The following is a 19,227-nucleotide window of genomic DNA, read 5'->3' as shown; positions in this document are numbered from 1 at the left end:
CGGAGCAGGAGCCGGGCCCGGGGCAGCGGCAGGGGCCGGGACTCGCGGCCGCCCCCGCCGCCCGCACACGGCCCGGCCCGGCCGCTGGGTGCGAGATGGCCGCCGGCGGGAGCCGCGGGCTGCTGGGGCTGTGGCTGCTGGCGGCGGCGGGGCTGGCGGCGGGCAAGGCGCCCAGCTGCCACGAAGTGCGGACGGCTTTCCAGCTGCGGCAGATCGGACCCCTCAAGCTGGTCCCCGACGTGCCCACGGCCGGTCAGTGGCGGCGCCTCTGCGGGGGCAAGGAGGGAGGGGGCCGGGGGGGCCGGCCGCAGGTAGCGCCTGTGGGTCCGTGCCGGGAGCGCCACGCCGGGCTGTGTGCATCCCCGCGGGGTTTGTCCGTCCCCACCGGGCTGTGGCCGTCCCCACCGCCTCTTCTTCAGACCACGGCGAGCTTTCGGTAGGGACTTGGAGCAGCGAGGTCCTTCCAGGCAGGACCGCGTTCTTTGGAGGCACGTTGCCGAGCGAGCCGCTAAGGACCGCTAGCTTTGCCGGCAGGCTGGGGAACGAACGCGCTGTAACTTCTGGATTAGGAAGAGTTCCCTCCCAGGAGCTGCCCCGCAAAGAGAGGCAGAGGGAACATCGCGGAGCGATGGGCAGAACTCACCCTTCCTCTAGCAGGGCAGCGAGCCTGCCCTATTCAGTGCTTGTGGGAGCTGGTGAGCGGCGTGATGCTCCCTTTTGCCGTTGTGTACAGTGGGTGACAGGCAGTGAAATGGGAAAGGTGCACGTAACAAAAGATTTATTTTGTAATTACTCTCTTGAATTCATCATAAAGGAATGAAGTGCTTCACAGTGTCAAAAAATGATTTCAGTCTTATGAATGACCATATATTTATCTGGGTAATGAAGTCACATTCCTGGCTTCCAAGTGTTTTAAGAAAATCTTTTCAAGAATTGGAATAGAAAAGTAGACTGTCAGATTCGTGTACAACAGCCTGTAGCTGCCTCTTGCTACCTCTGTTGCTTGTAGGTGTGTGGTGGGATAACTCAGTTTGGGTTATTGCTTTCTTAGCCTTTTTTTTTTTTTTTTTTTTTTTTTTTTTTTTTTTTTTTAAAGCAGTTCAAAGCCTGCTGAGGTTGATGGAGAGACTTCTTATCCCAAATTAGTTTTGAAGTTCTGGCATAGGTTTCTGTCTCAGGGACAAGGTTTGATCGGCCATTGCTCTGATCATAGACATCTCGTATGGCTGCAAACGACTCCATAGTGCTGGTGATCTTTACCTTCTCTTCATATAAAGCAGTCAAGATGACACGCGGCTGAAAAGTTGTCTGCAAGCAAGGAGTTATTCCTTACTTTGTGGCAAGTGGAGGTTTGTGGGAGCAGTGTTCTGAAGCTTGAATTATGTTCTTATGTGTTGATAGAGACATCAGATCACATTTATCTTTGAGAGCTAAACGTGAAAGCTAGTAAAAAAAGCAGTAAAACAAGGCTTTTCATCCATTTTGTTACACAGTTAACTCTCTTTCCTGAGCTATTCCTGGAAGAAGTTCTTCAAACTTTTATAGAAAGTATAAAAAAATCAATGTAATCAGACTCCAGTACTGTAAATGGAACTTGAGGGAAATCATGCCCTTCTAGAAGGAAGACGTAGATGCTGTGATGCTTCACTGTTTTTTTGTCATACTAAGCCTTCCAATTGAATAACAAGCTCTCAGAAAATAGCATGAGAGAAGGTGAGAGACGGTAACACACTTTAAAATTTTAGCTCTCATAAAGGTTTCTTTTGAAGAGGATGATTGGAGCAGAGCTAAGGAAAAGCAGTGTGTATTGATCTTCCCTGTTTGTTAAGTACACTCAGCTCCACCAGAGTTCGCGTGCTTTAATGATACCTCTTGCCAGGCGGTAATGCCTCCTGCCTTGTGCCCTCTTATAATTAAGCACTGAAGTGTTTTCCAGTGTTTTCATCTGGCAGCTGTTATCAGTGCATATAGCTTAGTATGCCCCACCACACGTGTAGTAGGACACCGAAGCTTATTTTATTCAAGCCTTTTAACAGCACGTGGATGTTGAAGCATCTCCCCTGAAGACTTCGAGCAGTGCTTGGCTGAGGATGAAGGAGAAGAGGGGAGCGGAGGGCAGCTGGGGGTGCTGCTGCAGAGCAAAGGCCAGACATGCGTGTGCACTGGGACGCTCCTCAGCTGTCTGCATGTGGGTTTTGGCTTGTTTTCTCTAGAAAATTGAACTTTTGCAGTCCTGTTGTCTGTTTACTGAGTATTTTCAATCACAAAGGTGTTGAAAGCCCTTGGCGAATTTCAAGCCAGTATTTATTGGCTAGTAAAACAAATCTTACAGAGGTTAAAGTCTTAAGGATTATTAAGTTCTTATATCCTGCAGGAAAATCAGCATCTGGGTTGGGGAGAGAGGGGTGCAGGCAGAAGAAGCCCTCAGAGGCTGTCAGGTGGTGATTGTCTCCTCTTAGGGGCGGTGCCTGTTTCACACTTAATAAAGTTACAGACTCCAGATCCTGGGGAGAGTTTGTAGGCTACACCCTCCTGTGGTACGAGTGGTGGTTGCGGTGCTGAAGTCGCACCCTGCTGGATCTGGGATCCGAGTTTCACGGGGACCGCTAGCTGCCTACCCTGTTTGCATGTGGTCTGCAGGCAGGCCGCAGGCTGCCCAGTGCTGGTCAGCTTGGAGAGGGACAGCAGCCTCAGCGGGACCTGCCAGCCTCTGCCATAACATATACTAAGAAGGAGGAAGGCTCCTGCGAAAAATGTATTGTTCTTAAAGCATGACATGAACCTGGCACCAGCCTCTCTGAAAACCAGCACCTCCTGAGGAGAGCTCTTAAGTAGGCCCAGGATCCTCCTCTTAAAAGTCTCTTCTGTAGCTTTCCCAAAAGACATGAAATGTTTTCCCATCCTAGCGAAATCTGTCCATGAACAATCACAGGATTAAGGCAGAAGAGTGTTTTGTTGTGGGTTAGAAAAGCAGCCCAAACAACAGGTAGTTTTGAGCAGCAGATCTCCTTGACCTGTCTGTAAGATTTTCTCTTCGGCTAATGGAGTCTGTAATGCTCTCTGGTAGCCTCCTTTTCTGGAACGAACACCGACTGTCTCAAGGGTAATTTGCTGCAGATAGCAAACAGCTTGGTCAGGTAGAGGTACTGCTGCCTTGGCTGGGATTCAGAGGGAGGGTTTTTTGTGTCTTCCCCTCAATTGGAAAATGAGGTCATATGTTCCTGGTCTTGTACTTTGGTAATCACAGGCTGAGCTGGGATGTTTTTGTAGGAGCTCCTTGGTGAACCTTTTGAGGAGAGAGAATCATATGCTGTCTCAAAGGGCGAAGGGCTGCATTAATCCTGCCAAGGAAGTAAGCCTTTGGTTCCAGAGAGTCTAGATACCTCAAATCTGATGCTTGCTGCTACGTATGGTATTCCTCCCAGACATGGGGCTGTACTTAGTGATACCCTGTGAGCCCTGGGTTGTATTACAGTGTAACTGCACGTAGGCACAGGCTGTGTTTAAAGTTCTGTTTATTTATGGGCTTTTCCATGGCACTGAGTGCAGTGGTGGCTGGCTGCTTCCAATTTCACACAAAGAAAACTGAATGAACACAACTGGAGTCTCTGACTTGTCTGCAGGCAGTGAATTGTAGCTGAACCATCACCAAAGTAGTGTCCGTTTCCTTTGCTAATCATGTAACAAGAAGAAAATCTTCATCAATGTCTAGTCCTGTCTCTCTTGCTTTTTGACTACTGTATGATCATGAAAAATAAAATCTGTAAATGTATGATAAAGAATTGGGTTGACTTCTGGTAAGCAAGAAAGATGTTTGTCACTCATGAAAGAGTTCTAGAAAATCTTTACCTCCTCCATAATAATCATGTTGATGACCACCTAAAGGACGGTTTGCTTCTTTTGCTGCTCTGCTGCTTTACAAAGAGCACAGAAGCTACCCAGCTTGAGCTCAGAGACTCGCTTCTGAAGGGCAGATTTTGTCCTATTAAAGGCTTCTTTATTCTCTACGGTCATCCTGTACCTTAAATCAGCAGCAGAATTCATTACCATGTGCATGTACTGAATGTCTCGTAGCAGAACTGGACGTGCATTAACAATGTGTGCATTAAAACTATTTTACTTTCTGAACAGCATCAGGAAAGCCCTAGATTCCTACCAGAAGCTCCTTGCTGCATGTGGTTCTTGCAGCTCACTTTGTGTGTGGAGAAAGGAGCATGAGCTGGATCCGTTTTTGAATATATCCAGGAATATCTATTAAACTAACCATTTTATTATGAAATAAGTCATACCACACTTTATTTTCTTGTTGATTTTCCTCTTTTATTACCTCTCAGCTCTTTATTTCTATCATCTTAATGAGAATGCTGTAATTCCCCCAGTAAAGGTGCAGTGCTGAAACACATTTTGCTCACAGCAGCATTCTGTCAAAGTCACTCATAAGTCTGGTGTGTGCCAGATGTGAAATGTACTTGCTTTATTGGCTCTGGAAAGTTGTTGTCCCATCAGGAGGAGTGACTGAAATTCTCTGGTGTGAACTACAATTTCTGCTGGGGTTTACTGTCAACCTGCATGCTTGGCTGGGCAGTGCTGTGTTCGGTTAGCGTGGTGTAGCTGGGAGACAGGGGTGCTGATTAGCACAGACACATTAATGCTTAGAACGAGGGTAGGGGGATTAAGACTTTAAGAAAGGGCACAAAATAGTTATTTCCATGAGGTTTCCTTTTCTTGTAGAAAATATAACTATATTCTCACAGCTGATAGCTATAACAAGCTAGTGAAATGTCCTTGCTTATAATGGAAAGGTTTTCTTACATGGCACACCTTCACTTCCTCTGGCATTTAGTATTTGTGCGTTTATGGACACACAGGCTCCGTGCTGGCTTGAAGTCACGGGCTGTTGACCCACTGGAGGGAGTGCACTGGTTCAGTGTCAGATGGATTCTGTTCCCATCTTTGTCACTCATAAATAGCCTGAAATAGTCAGAAATAAAAAGATTAGGTCAATGGTGCCTCAATCTCCTCCTCTGTTGACTGTGTCACGGTACATTATTTTGAGAGGTTTAGCTGAAAAGCTGCCAGGAAAGGGAGGCAGACCACAGCTGGACAAAGTTACCAGTTAGTACCTTCGTTTCTTCAGGCTGTCTTCCATGTAATTTCTTTATGCTAGGAAAAATACTAGAATTTATCTTGGTTTCTGATGACTTGGAAGCTGAACCTGAAAGTCATCCATCCTTCCCTCCTCTCTTCCAGAGGAAGTCCCAAAGAGGCAGCAGGGTTTCCTGAGTATCTGAGCAGTCACAGGCTATAGCCTGCTCTTGCTGTGACAGCTTTTCTGAGCAGAAAAAGTAACACTTCTGTAGCCTGCAGCTCCTCTGGAGTAAGGATGCTTCCTCCATTAATCTTCTTGGGATTTTATAGCCCTCTTCAGGCTCAGGTTGTCATGAGAAGTGTTAACTTAAAGCTGGCAATGACTGTAGCAAGGCTTAAGCCAGTGGTAATATCTTTCCTTCTCTCCTCTTCTTTTCCCATGCTTTAAATTTGTTTGACATGAGACCAGCTGCCCACTCTGTAATGCCCTCCTGGGAGCAATCTATACACAAAAAAAAATCTGTTTAAACTTACTTAGTGCCTCATAAAGATGGAATCGCTGTTTTGCTGCCAGATGGAAATCTCAAGTACTCATATCCATGAGCCTCAGAAAAAGTGTGCCTCGGTGAATGGTGTGAGCATTTGGTCCGGGTGAGCAGAAGACCAGCTTAGTTACTCACATCAAACTTTCCTGTAAACATCTTGAGAAGGAATCCAGAAGTCAGCAGAGAATTGACTCCCCCCCTGCATGCAACCTTGTCATCAAACTGAGTTGAGGGGAAGAGCCAAACACACTTGCAATGCAGGTGGTTTATTCTTTTCCTCAAACGTCTCTGAGGAAAAGGTTGTAGTGATTATTGTTCCATTTATTTTATGGCCACCTCAAGATCCTGGTGATTCTGGTGTTGAACTGGATCTTGAGATGGAGAACAAGCTTAGTCAGAAACAACCTGTCCTTAAAATAGAGGTGACTCTTGAGAGCTGCCTCTGTAGCTCCTTATCTGCCATTGAAGTTTTCCTTCTGTAAATATGAAACTAACCAAAAAAAAACATCCCTGCCCCCCCAGTACTGCAGGGCCGGGCAGTAAGTTCTTAAGCAAAGGGCAGTAGTAATGAAAAGGCATTGATGTGATAAGTGGAGACCAAGTTGGCATGATAATAATTGCTATATGAATCAATAAAATAAATACATCAAAATGAGTAAAAGCTTTTGTCAAGATTAATCATGAAGATGGGCATGAACCTGAGATATATAAAAAGCAAGGATATGTGTGAAATGCATCCTGGGCAGGAAAATGGATTTCTCTTTAAAAATGGTTTTGCTTTTAGGTGGTATAAACCTAGAGCTATTGTTCCAAGCATTGTAAAGTCTTTCTAATTGAATCATTCTCCCATGAAAGCGCAAACTGACATGATAAAGAGGCATATGTTTAATAATATTTCAAATAGATACTCATTGCTTACCAGTTTAGAGCACAACATCTGCTTCTAGGGGAAAACACAAATTTTGATGGATCAGAATCAATTTCCAAACAGCAGCCAAGCCCATGACACAAGATTTATACTCAGTCTCTCAATCTCTGTCACCTGATTAGGTATCACTACTTAATACGATAGAATCATCCTGGTATTTATGAAGAGCTTCTTGTTTCATTCACATTAAGGTAATTTCTAAGCTGCATCAGTGGATGAAAGGAGGCACCTAGCTAACACTTAATGATTTAGCATGTTAAAGATGCAAGTCTGTCTCCAACTTCTACAAACCACTTAAGATTTAATTATTTTATTTCTTTTGTGGCAATACGTTCTTTGGAAAAATTTAAAATGCTTCTGACCAGTATCTTAGCCTGTTTGGATCTACAAACGTAACCTGAGCCCCAGGCCATGAGATAGGTCCACAGGGTTACACAGTGCAGACTTAGGAGGCCAAGGATTTTCTCTCCTTTTATATGTCCTTCGTGATCCTGGGTGGACTTCTGTTGGTCCAGGTGCGTTAAGAGAGTGTGTATGAAGTGGACTGGGAGAGTCTGGATAGGGAACTGGCCTGCGTTTGTAGAATAAGGGTGGTAGGACTGGGTGACAGACTGATCTGCTTGATCGAAAGGTAACACGTGTCCAGCATATTGTGTGAGGGGTGTATTTTGTCCTTTTCAAGAGCTAAGTATTTCCCATAGCAATGTTGGTACATGGATACCATTGTGTCTGAACAGCGTTACCAACACTGGTGCTTGGAAGCACTGGTTCTTCTACCCCATGGAAGAACATGAGGACAACTTTTGCATTGCCAGTGTTGGGTGTCAAATGAAACTTAGGTGGTTTACAAGGCTGCCAATTCCATATCAAGTCATGTAGTCTAGTGGCATCTGTTGGCGAATAAATAGCTTAGAAATGCAGTGTAATAAACTCCACTGCCTTATGGCACTCTTCAGCAGACACTTAGCTGTCTCTGGTGGGTTTACTCCTGCAGTGAGAGGTTTCTGCAATTCTGTAGTAGGGTAGGACCCCAAGGCTCACTCTGGATTGAAGGTCAACTCTTTTGTACAAGATAGTGCATAGGTAAACCAAGGGTTTGCCCTAGCAATCTTACAGATGAATTTTAGAGAGTGCTTGACTATTTTGGCCTCCCATGAGTCTCCAAGTCTGTACAGCACCAAATGCCTTTGCAGTATTTAGCAAATGATTTATAATGGAATAACAACAACTTTCATTATGAATAAGCACTATGCATATGCTGTTATGAGAATAAATCAATCTATTTTACTCTTTCCAGTACATCAGTTTTAAAGGATGGTTATTAATGACATTCATAGTGTACTTATACATGCATGATTAATGTATAAAGTTTTTACTTATGAAATTTCAAGGCGCTAATGCAAAGAATATAGAAAGCACTTAAAATAATGGAGGAATTTTAAATCTCATAGATGATACCGTTTAGTGTATTTCATACCTTGTAGGCTAAAAATTCTCAGGAAATACCTTTAATACATATAATGTTCTCAGGTTCTGTCTTGCATTTTGATAGCTAAAGCATAGAGTAAAACCCCGAGTGTAACCAGGTAATTGCCCAGGAACTTCACAGCTGTAGAAGACAGCAATCTTTTCCCCCTAGAAGTTGTCTTTAATCAGCCTTTCCCCTCTTTTGATCTGTAGTTTTCAGCCTGCTTAAGTGATTCTGTGACATATTCTTCCTTTCTGTGTTCTTACTATGTTTCCGTTAATAGTGATGGTGAATGTACATCTGCATTTGAAATAGGTATGCAGAGATTTTTGGTCTTGCTTGCTAATTACTTGCTTTCTCCATCAGGTGGTGTGTGCAACAGCCTCTCTGGAGGGCCATCCTTCCCCGAGGAGCTTGTCCTGACAGAGCCCCCATTCTGCTGTGCAGAGCACTGTCAAGCCCTTTAAAAACAAATGAGAGACAAATTTCAGAGAGCCACGTTCTGAATCTGACAATATCAGATAGGTCATGGTGGCTTTGTTTGGTGGCTAGTTAAATTGGATAGTTCGGCACATCCCTAGATGTTAATGGTTAAATGTATTCATTGTTCCAACAAAGGCCCCATTCACGAGGGGACTATTCTCTGCTCGTTATGCATGCATAATTCCCATTAATGCTACTGGGGGTTAAGTGTGTATAGTGGGGGGGGGGGGGGGGGTGGGTGAAACTTATGTTTGCACTAGAGAAGAGATTTTGTAACTTATGAGAAATTGGTTATGTTTCCACAGGTTTCTTCTTCACTTTAAGGAACTTTAAATCTCAGCTTTAAGTAGGGAATCAGAATGGGAGAAGGTGACATTTGTGGAACTGGCTGCCACCTCTCTGTTCTGTCAATAGTTTGAAATATTACTGCAGTGCTACTACGAGAGAGGCCTTTTGAAAGTAACTCAGTGCTTGGAAATTCAGGGGTCTTATTTGGCTATCAAGATAATGACTCAGAATCTCTAACATCAGGTGCAAAGTTTTCCCAACTTTTGACTCATGTTAATCAGGGTGACAAGATTTTGTGATGTATACACAAAATGGGTATTTTCCATAGAAAACCTTCAGATTAAGATTCCTCACTCTTAGGTGCACATCAAAGTCGTGTAAAAAACATAAAGAAGCTAAGCATCGCCTAAGAAAGCCTTTCAAGTTCCAGAAAGTGCTTGAACTACTAAGGGTTTTGAAGTGCTCTAATCTCTGACATGGGTGACGTGCTAGGCTAGCACTTTTTTGTTTTGTCACAAATCATCCATGCACATAGTGCAAAGGGACCCTGACAAAGTCATTTTACTTTTGAAAAGGGCAGTTTTTTTTCATACCATTATGCCTCCCATTCACATCTACATGTTTGCTTCCACTTTGTTCAGGTCTAAGTAGCAGGGCATTTGCATAGTCTTCCCTTTGTTCTCGGTAAATATGGAGTAAAATGAGCAAGATCCGTGCTGTGAAATTAAAGCTCTACTCTTGAGAGATCTTAAGGGCCAAATCCTCACAAAAGGTATGGCAACGGAGTGCCAAAGGAGCTAGTGTCCACAACAGCTTGCTCTGGGTGCTTGTGCTAGGAAATGTGAATAAAGGGAGGGTAATCTGGTGAAAACTGGGTATAATTAGGAAAATACACTGTTGAGAGCTGCTGAAAGAATAGAATAATTGAAAATAGTGCTGAAATGGACCTGAAGTGATCATCTGGCCCATTCCTGTTATTTGCAGCCAGGATTAGCTGTGTTTAAAGCAGTGATAGAAGATCACAACTTTCTTAAGCCAGTGTTTAATTACCTTTCTGCTTTGCTTTTTCCTAATGCAAAACCTGACTCTCCCTCACTGAAATAGAGGCCTATTGCTTCTTATCTTGTTCTTAACACCTTCTTCCTTGCTATAACATTTCATGTTATGAACAATGCTCTTTGCATTTGCGCTAGTGGCTGATACAGAACTAAGCTTTTTTTGGGTTAAGTCTGTCCAACCTAAGTTTAGGGTACACGCAGGAACGTTGATGCATGCTGTCAAATGAGCTTTAAAAACAAATTGACATTAAGTGCATTAGTTTAACCTGGAATGATGTTGATTCAAGACATGGTAATCAATTAAGCATCATAACTTGATTTGGTGCCTGAGCCCAAATAAAAGTTTCTTCCTTATTTTAGAATATTGTGAAGAAAGAACTGTGTGGCAGACACAATGTGGGGATGTGAAATTCCACGCTCATTGAAGCAAAATAATCCCTTTTCTTGCAAAATGACTAATTCACAGATCTGTAATGTGATGACAGAGGGGAGCATGCAGAGAAAACAGTTTTCAAGTGATCAAAATCAACAGCAGTTGGTTTGGAAGGCTGTTAGTGGAAGAGCTCAGGGCTTTAGCACAGCAGCATGGAGACGCCTGGAGATGGGAGGCTTGTACAAAGGAGGATGTCTCAGGGCTGCAGGGAGCACATAGCTTGAAAATCTAGACATTCACCCCAGGTTTTGCTGGCAGTAATTAACTGTATTGCAGATCTGTAGGCAAGAAGATGGATGTCATACTACTGAATACCACTTAGTATTTGGAGAAGAGCACCCAGGATCTTGTATGGCTGCCCTGTGTTGGCAACTGAAGTATTCCCTCCTTGCAACACACAAGATGAATGTTTTTCACAAGTGTAGAATCCGTAGCAGGTGCTCTGTAAGTTGTCTTCATTTGACATGGGTGTTTAAAAGGAGAGGTGTAACGAGCCTGAAGGCAGGAGAACAAAAAGTATGTGGAAAATCTCACTTTCCAAAACAGAGTAGAATTCTAAAACAAAGTGAGATGAAAACATTGCTTTGAGAGATTTCTACTCTAAGAAGACTTGACCTGAGCCTCCTAATCTTAGTTTTGAAGTCTGGAAATAAAACTGTTACCATTCAGAGTAGATCGGAGTTGTATTTGGCTAAAGAATTGCCTGTTCAGTTTCAAGCTGCAGTAACCAAATTTACTGTTCTTAATCTGGGTTGCCCTAGATAAGTCAAGCAATACAAACGTTTGCCTTCCCCAGGAAGCAGCTGTGGTTTGGTGGTACCTGTCTGTGATCTTCAACCCCCTGGGAGTTCCCCTGTTGCTGCTTGTGTACCTGCCACACTTGGTGTCCTTCTCTGATGGAAGTAAACCCTGACGGTGATGAAAAGCGTCCATGTCATTTGTTGGCAGGGCTGTTGGCTTACATTTGGGAAGTGTATTCGAGAGCGGCTATCACAGGTGCCAAGACATGAGCTGAGTAGCAGGGATTGAATAGGGCCAGCTCGTGTCAGCTTGGCTGCCGCTGTGTCTCTGATGGCTGCCACCTCAGCCCAGCTTCCTTTCTAACTGCCTGCCTCTGGCCTTTCCAAATGGAAATCGAGTGCAAGTGGCAGAGTGCTGCCTGCCGCTTTGTATAGCTGCCCTAGAACAGCTCTGCGGTGCGGTGCACTGCTCTGCCCATCCTGAAAGATTAGCTCTGAAGCATCATTAACACCATTAGTTCTGAATGGAAGAACACAAGCAAGAAGGGAAATGCAATCAGTTTGGTGTACGGTGAGTGGTGCCTTATTTTAGTGCTGAAAGAGAAGAAACGTGATTTCTTAATTTATATAACAGGTGCATGGGATCAAAATCCAAAAGAGGCTCTCAGAGGACACTGAACATGCACATAGCAAAAGGCAGTCTCCACTAGGAATTACTAGCAATTTAAGGGAACAAACAAAAGGTAAGTATCCTCTTTTATGTTTGAGAAACGAAGCTTGGATGCTAAGGGACTCGCCAAAAGTCAACATATATTTTAGTATTGCCAAGCCTAGCAACTCGTCATCAAAGGTGTTCATCCTGGTTTTCAGTAGAAGTCAGTCTGTGTTCTCAGCTTGAAGGCTTTTGGAGCACGTTCCAAAGGATCCTGCCTTAGTTATCTTGGTGCAAGGTGTCCCAGCGAGGTGCAAGGCTTGTGTGTAATCATACTGATGGGGTCTGGGAGGGTATGGTGGGACACATCATCTGCACTGAGCTCAGTCACTTTCTTGGTTCCAGGAAATGTGGTTCATGTAGTCCAGCATGGAACAAGGGATTGGAGCATAAATCCTAGGTTCAGCCTAGACCATCAGAAACAGGCTTCTGGTCTTTGGTACATCACATGGGGCTGTCAGCTGGTACTTCTGGGGCATGGTGCATGATGGCTGTTGCATGCTGGTGGTTTTTATTACCCATAAGTACTGTGCAATTGTCCTGCACTTTTCAGCATGGTGTAGCATGGATCAACAGCACCGTTCCACTAGCTGTGCCCTCAGGGGTGTGCGGATATGCCGAGGAATAACCCAGCACAAGGATGTGGGTCCAAAGCACCGAGACAGCGCATACAAGTTTTATTTCTTCTGAATGCTCACCCTGAATGAGTATTCATCTCTAGTTAAATTCAGTCATGTATGTTGAGCTCTTTTATCTTTTGTCTGCTCTGGGTTGCCTTCCAATGCCTGTGGGTACAATTCATGATAACGAACTCTAGTTTTATATTAGCATCGCTGCTCTTGACAGCACAGGAATTATGTGCATAAGGAACTGAAGAAAGGGAACACAATGCACAGACTTTGTGATACTGTAGCCTTGCTGTTGCCTGCTTTAATTAATTACCATGTCACGGGAGATGAAGTTGAAGAATTGGTTGTAGTGAGGGGTGTCTGGCTAGTAATCAGCTGCTTAGTTTTGCTTAGTTTTGGTTCAGCTTGGCAAATGATTGCTATTCCTTTTGTGTAAATAGTGTCAAGATGCTCATTGTGCTTTTCTCCAAGTTTTCTGAGTTTTTCCCCCCTCTTTTTCCTAAAACTAAAAAACTGGAAAGGAGATTTGAATCCTAAATAAATTAGTTCAAAAACTGGTAAAATGCTGATAGAAACTGTCTGGTAAATCTCCTTGTAACTGTTAACTTTGGCGCTTGACTTCAGAATGAGAAATGGCCAAACTGGTCAAAAGCATTTGGGTTTGGGGCTGTAAAATTAACACTTCAAGGAAGAATGATACATGTTTAAAGGAAAGAGAATGTATTATCTGAGCACTTGGCTTCATGTATGGCTTTCAAATGAAAATGGCAAAAATGGAAGTATTCAAATCTGCAGGGAGGGCAGGATCAGGGATTTGTTTTTCCTCACTGCTCCAATGGTGTCCTTTGTCCCAGTTTCCCCTTCTGAGGCTATTGTCCAAAGATCTTCTAGTCCTTGATTTCTTTAGATTTTTCTTTGCTTTCATTTCCCCTTCCAGTCTAATGTTCTGACAGATTTTTATATTGACAGCTGTAGTGAAAAACAGTAAGAAATACAATTGAACATGAATGTATCGATACCTTTTAACTGTTCAGGGCTATTCCACCTAATATGGATCCTTACCACAGCAGGTGAAGCAGTTCCTACGAAAAAGGTCATCTGTCATTGGTAAAAACTGTTGGCGTTAACATCTGAATTATTGTTAGACTTCAAAGTTGAGATAAATAAGGCAATTCCCACCTTTCATAAAGCTATTTTATTTCATCTCCCTCTAGAACTAGATAGACGGCCTTTTATTGATTTGCATTCAGAAGCTTTCTTTATAGCTGTACAGGGCTAGAAACCTACATTTTTCATTTAAAAACAGCTTCAGTTTTGTTGTAAACACTATAATCCACAGAGAGCTACATATCTGTGTTTCAGTTCAGGCTTTCCACCATGTGGTTTCTGTGGCACTCTCCTTGAAGTACTGCAAGTCAGAGTTCTCTGACAGTGAAATGCTTTCCCACTGGAGAGAAAAAATTTGATTGTTTATTGTTGTCTTTAGATGATACAGGGCAGGAAGATTTACTAGACTCCAGTAGAAAATATTTTTTGTGTGTTTATGACTCTTGATGGTGAAAGATTGTATGGGATTTTCTGCTATGAATGTGATGAAGTATAATGAAAGATGAGAGATAGCAGGTTCTTTAATATATGAAAGTTCTTGTAATTTTTCTCGCACCTCTGTATTACAATTACATACGTTGTCCCAGGAAAGTTAAAAGAAGGAGTTGGCATTACAGAAAATAATGTATAAATCCCCTTGGTACAGACCCACTGACCTCTATCAAGCTAGACTGTTTCAAAATGTTCTTTATGCGTCTGTCTGCAGTTGGTTAATTGTCAATCTGTAGAAGTACAAGATCTGGAGGTGGTAACCCCTGTGCTCTTCCATGGGCAAGGCAGGTAGTGCTTGCCCTTCTCAGCACCTGACACTTCCCAAGCTGACTCTCATCCCTTACATTAAGAGCAAACCTGTTAAAAACAATTTTGGTGAGGGTGCTGTGGCAGATCAGTGAGTGCTCATGGGAACCACATCAGAGAACCAAATACGAGGCGAGCAACAACAGCAGCGACAGCCTCAATGGCTGTTTGCCTTCAGCCTCCCAGGTGCAGCCAGAGTTTCTAAGGAAAACTGGGGATGAATGGCATGAGAAGGCCTCTACCTGCAGCAGCACCTTTTTGTTTTCAGGGAAGTTGTGGCCTAGGAGCTGGACATGTCTCCTGGCTTCACGGCTTCACCGAAACAACCTGCAGGTATGCAAGTGATTGAAGAGATTAAGATGTTCCCAGGCAGATGGGAAGTTGAGTGAAGGCTTCGGGGAAGAGCAGTAGAAGAGGCCCTTGTTTGAGGAGGACATGTTCCAGCTATTCAGTGGGTGATGTTTCTGTGAGTGGAGGGACATTCAGTTCAGTGCATAGACACATTCTGCTCATCAGGTCCCGGCATGAGGCAGGTTCCATGTTGTACGGCCAAGGTGCAAAAACTAATGAGTATAGGCATGCAGTAATCTAGGGTGTAGGGCAGGAGCTGATTCGGAAACTAGGCCAAAAAATCAGAATACAAAAGCAGTGAAAAGTGGGCAAACAAGGAATTGAGGGAAAAACAAACAGACAAAAAGTACTCAGCAGCAAAGCCTAACAACATTGCATTCTGCAGATGCTGCCCTTAAGACCTGTATATTTTGAAGAGTCCCTGCCTTGGAAATTGATCAGGGCCAGGGCTTGATGGTCTCAAGCTGTGCTACAAGTTTTGGCACTTGCTGATGCTGCCAGCTACCTGGAGTCACGACATCTAGTGCTTCTTGCTGTTCCTCTTGCTTTCTCATTCAAGGTTTCCCACCCCACTTGAATTTGCTGGCATAATTCGAGCACAATCAAAATGGTCCTCCTATATGGTTATTTATTTATATATATACATATATATTAGTGTGTATGTGTCTACTGAAGAACTCTAGAGCTCATGCAAGCTCTTTTGACTTGACTGGAGTAGGAAGTAGCTATATATGCTAATAGTTACATTAGTAGATCATCTAAGTGGTACTTGATAAAACTGGAGGTGTTTATCTCTTAGGCTTGATTGTTTCAGCTCCGGTAGCACATCTGCTTATGGCTTTTAGTGATGCTTCAGTGTAACTTAGAATAGCAGTAAGAAGGTAAAGTCCACCGATCGTGTTAAACAATATCTCTGTTAATGTACAACAAGGGATCAGAGAAAAGAAATTTTAATTACTTGTATTTTCCAAGCTGTGCTTGTAGGCTGTCATGCTGCATAAACAGAGAAACAACAAATTCAGGTTCTGTGGTCTATATATCTTTGGTATTTCTCCAGCTTTTTGGCTTTAAAACAGTATGTCAAAGGATCCTTTATCCACATAATCTTATTATCAAAGCTAATTTAGAGGAATAAAATCCCTGTAGCCTACCCGGATGTTACCCCTTGCTCACAGGAGCAGATTTATAGGTTTCTAGCACAAAAATGTTAAAGCTGCAATGGGATTGAGCTGTGCTTGCTGCTAGGTAAAGTTGGTTTGTGTTTTTGTGGATGAGAGTTTCTTAACAGTGGCCTTGCAGCTGTAGGTAATGACAGCTTTAGCGCTGCTGTGGCACACAGCTCCATAAAGACAGGACTCACAAACTTCTGGCAGCCTACGGTGGCTGCGTTTCCCTGCCCTGGTGTGGCTGTGCTAGTGTGGGCTTTTCTCATGCAACTGCAGGGGGAGCCCAGGTTGGAATTTGTTTCCTTTTCCATTTGTTTTTGCCTCCTTCCCTAAATTAGTTGCTTCTAATTGCTGATTTTTCCTCTAGCTGAGGCAGCAGCTGCACCAGACAGATGAGTCTCAAGAAGGACAAAGTGTTGGCTCCTGTTCAGCTGGGCCAGACTCAATGCAAGGTACTTCTGGCACCTTCTATGTTACTGAGGCGTAATAAATCTTGGGGTTTCCAAAGACATTTGTGACAGCATTAAAACCTTGGGGTTTAGCTAAGAGCTTTGTTTGGAAATACTGTTGAGAAGTTTGTGATAATATAAAGGAATAATAGCTATAAGAGGGCAGATCTCACTGAGCTTGCCTTCTGATAGTGCTTGTTCAGGAATATCCCGTGCCGTGGAAGATGTAGGCTCAGCTTGTACAAATCAGCCCATCTGACAAAATTCTGGAGGTACAGTGGTTACTGCATGTGAAAGATCTGGTTTTCTCATTTCAGAGTATAGCTTTTACAGTGTGTGCAGCATTTTAAAGACAGGGCAGGGTATTTGACATCTCTGCTGTGTGTCCAAAGCACTATTAAGTTACATGGTGAACTAACAAAACATATATATATATATATATATATATATATATAGCTTTTGAGAGGAGTGCATTTTATTCCTAAATAGCAGGCCTCTCTTTGCTTTTGGGAACTTACAAGTATCCTAATTCAACTACGTTCAATGGCCAAGGTCTGTTTGACTTCATTTGTACCAAAGTTCAGAGTGGAGTCCCCAAACTCTGCTAATTTAAAACAAAAGTAAGCAAACACAACAAAACACTCTGCAGCTGACTTCAGCAGAACTGGCCTGATTGACACCAGGTAGGGATCAGTAGTTCTATGTGCATTTGGCACCTTAAATATTTTATAACTGTGAGAGAGAGGTAGTGGATAGATGATGCTTCTGGCATGTATTACTTGTTTATAAGGTTTCAGGATTTTTGAGTAGGAATCGTTGCTTCTTTCCAGAATGGTCCAGTCTAGTATAACTTTTCTTGCTCTGAATGTGACTTCTTTTAATTGCAGCAAAATACTTGATCCTTTTTTGTTGTTGTTTTTTAATCATCACTCCAGTTTCCCAGATCCTGCAATGTAGAAACACAGATGAATAGATACTTGTGCCATAGAACCCCCTCCAAGTGCAAGCTGAGGATGCCATTCGTGCTTTTATTGAGGAAGGGTGGGATTGCTCCAGTTCTATTCCTTTAAGCCAGGGAATTCGATGTGACAAATTGGCCATGTGCTATATTGTATTAGCCCATAAACTTTTCTGCCATGCCTGTAAGTACACTGAATGTGTTCTAATGAAATAGTTACAGTAAAAATTTGAACAAATATTTGAGTGAAAAGTCTTTTTGTCTATCTCAAACTGCAGATGAACAGAAAGGTGTGATTCTTTGTGCCATAATGATTCACCATAATTACTTGGTGACTCCTCCTGGGAACTGGGGATGAAGTAATCCCTTCCTTAACCATGGCTGCTGACCGGTTAAAAAGCAGCTCTGCAGAAAAGGGTCCCAGCAGACAAGAAGTTAACAGGAGGTAGCAGTGTGCCTGTGCGGCCAAGGCAGCCAGCTGTGTGCTGGGTTGTTTTACCAAGAGTATGGCTTGCAGCTTGGCGACAGGAATTTCCATTTTTTGACACTTAAGACTGAATCTGTCCAGCTTTGGGTTCACAGTACAAGAAGGACGCTGGCATAGTGGATCAAGTCTTGTGGAGGGCTCCCATCGTGGTCAGGGGCTGGAGCACATGTCAGGAATAGAGGCTGGGAGAGCTGGGTGCATTCAGAAGGTTAAGAGAGATCTTACTGCTGTCTTCAACTTTGTATTAGAAGGAAATGGAGAAATTCGAACCAGGTTCTTGAAGGCACACTAATAGGATGAGAAGCAATAGATAAGAGTAGGAACGTGGGAAGTTCTGATTAGATGTATTTTTTAAAATTTATTTTTTACCATGAGGATGGTGGTCAAATATTGGAACAAGAGCCCAAAGAAGCTGTGGCATCACCTATCCTTGCAGATGCTTGAAACTTGGCTGGATGAAGCCCTGATGTAGTTTGACTTGCTTTAAGGGGAAGGCTGAACTAGATGACCTGTGAAGATTCCTTCCAAACTAAACTGTTTTATGGTGGCACAGGAAATAAGGAGCTACTTGGAGAAAGCAGATATGCTTCCAAAAGAGAAATAATTAGGATCAGTTGCTGAAATAATGCTATTGATAAGCCTTCTACCCTCTGATTTATGAATGATGCTTTTTTTTTTCCCTTTTTTTCTGGTGTACAGAATGGCTTTGCTCCTAAACTTGAGGAAGGAGTTTCCCCTTAAGGTTTTCCCCCTGTTGCCATCTGCAGTGCCCATGCAAAATAGTGTTCATGCAGTATATCCCTTGGTCACCACTGAGTCATATGGTCTTCCTCTCCTTTTTTTTTTTTTTTTCTTTTTTTTTCAGTTGGAGAGTATATTTTGCATTAACGAGAGATAAGATAAATTCATTTTGGCTTCAGTGTTATTAAAGACTTAGATACAAATAATCAGCTCTAATTTAATCTCAGCACCCAGGCTTTTGTAGTACAGAAAACTTTTATTAGGTTTCTGTAATTGTGTTAAAAGTCATATCCCCAGGCTAATACTCAAGCAAGAGAAATTGCCAAGCTCTGTGCAAGACAGTACTGACCTGATAGTCTTGCAAGGGGATATGGGCTTGCTCTTTGCTGGTCTCTTAATGGTCTGTGTTCTGCATCAATCTCCACAACAGTCAGGGGCTTGGTGCTGCTGTTTCTAGCCAAGTTCTCCCTGCATTCCTTTGGTTCTGGCCCAACAAAAACTCATCTTCAGGCTTCTGGAGTGTTCATCCAAGGAGATACTTGGGTGGGGAATCCAAGGAGTGTGGTTTCAGCTGAGATGTCTGCACTCCTAGAGTTTTTTTTGGAGATTTTGATCCTTGTGATGCCTTGGTGCAAAGAGCTGTGCTTCAAATACTTTGGGTGCAGGTCTGAGCATTGCAAGGGGCTTTCAAACAAAACATGCGAGGACTGGTGCAAGGGGAAATGCTCTGAACAACAGGTTGGCGTTGCAGAGGCCATGTAACACAATCCTTCTGTTCTTACCTCCACGCTGTAAAAC

At 43.1% G+C, this 19,227-nt stretch overlaps 1 protein-coding gene across 7 annotated transcripts in view; it reads left to right on the top strand.

Moving 5' to 3' along the window:
• LOC118171631 (glypican-5-like) overlaps positions 1-19,227 on the top strand; it is a 411,554-nt gene that overhangs the window by 44,634 nt on the left and 347,693 nt on the right. For 3 of the 7 annotated variants that reach the window (XM_035334911.1, XM_035334909.1, XM_035334912.1), the window contains exon 1: positions 8-252. The exons of 3 other annotated variants lie outside the window; for them this stretch is intronic. In XM_035334911.1, the coding sequence (XP_035190802.1) occupies positions 96-252 (157 nt within the window). In that variant the 5' untranslated portion in view covers positions 8-95. Of the gene's footprint in view, positions 1-7; positions 253-14,469; positions 14,611-19,227 lie in introns of those variants that run through there. One more of the 7 variants, XM_035334913.1, reaches the window with a different exon arrangement.

Source organism: Oxyura jamaicensis, chromosome 9, assembly GCF_011077185.1.
Source record: "Oxyura jamaicensis isolate SHBP4307 breed ruddy duck chromosome 9, BPBGC_Ojam_1.0, whole genome shotgun sequence".
NCBI classification, from domain to species: Eukaryota; Metazoa; Chordata; class Aves; order Anseriformes; family Anatidae; genus Oxyura; species Oxyura jamaicensis.
Note: the sequence above shows the minus strand (reverse complement) of the source record. Positions and strands in the feature narration are given on the sequence as shown.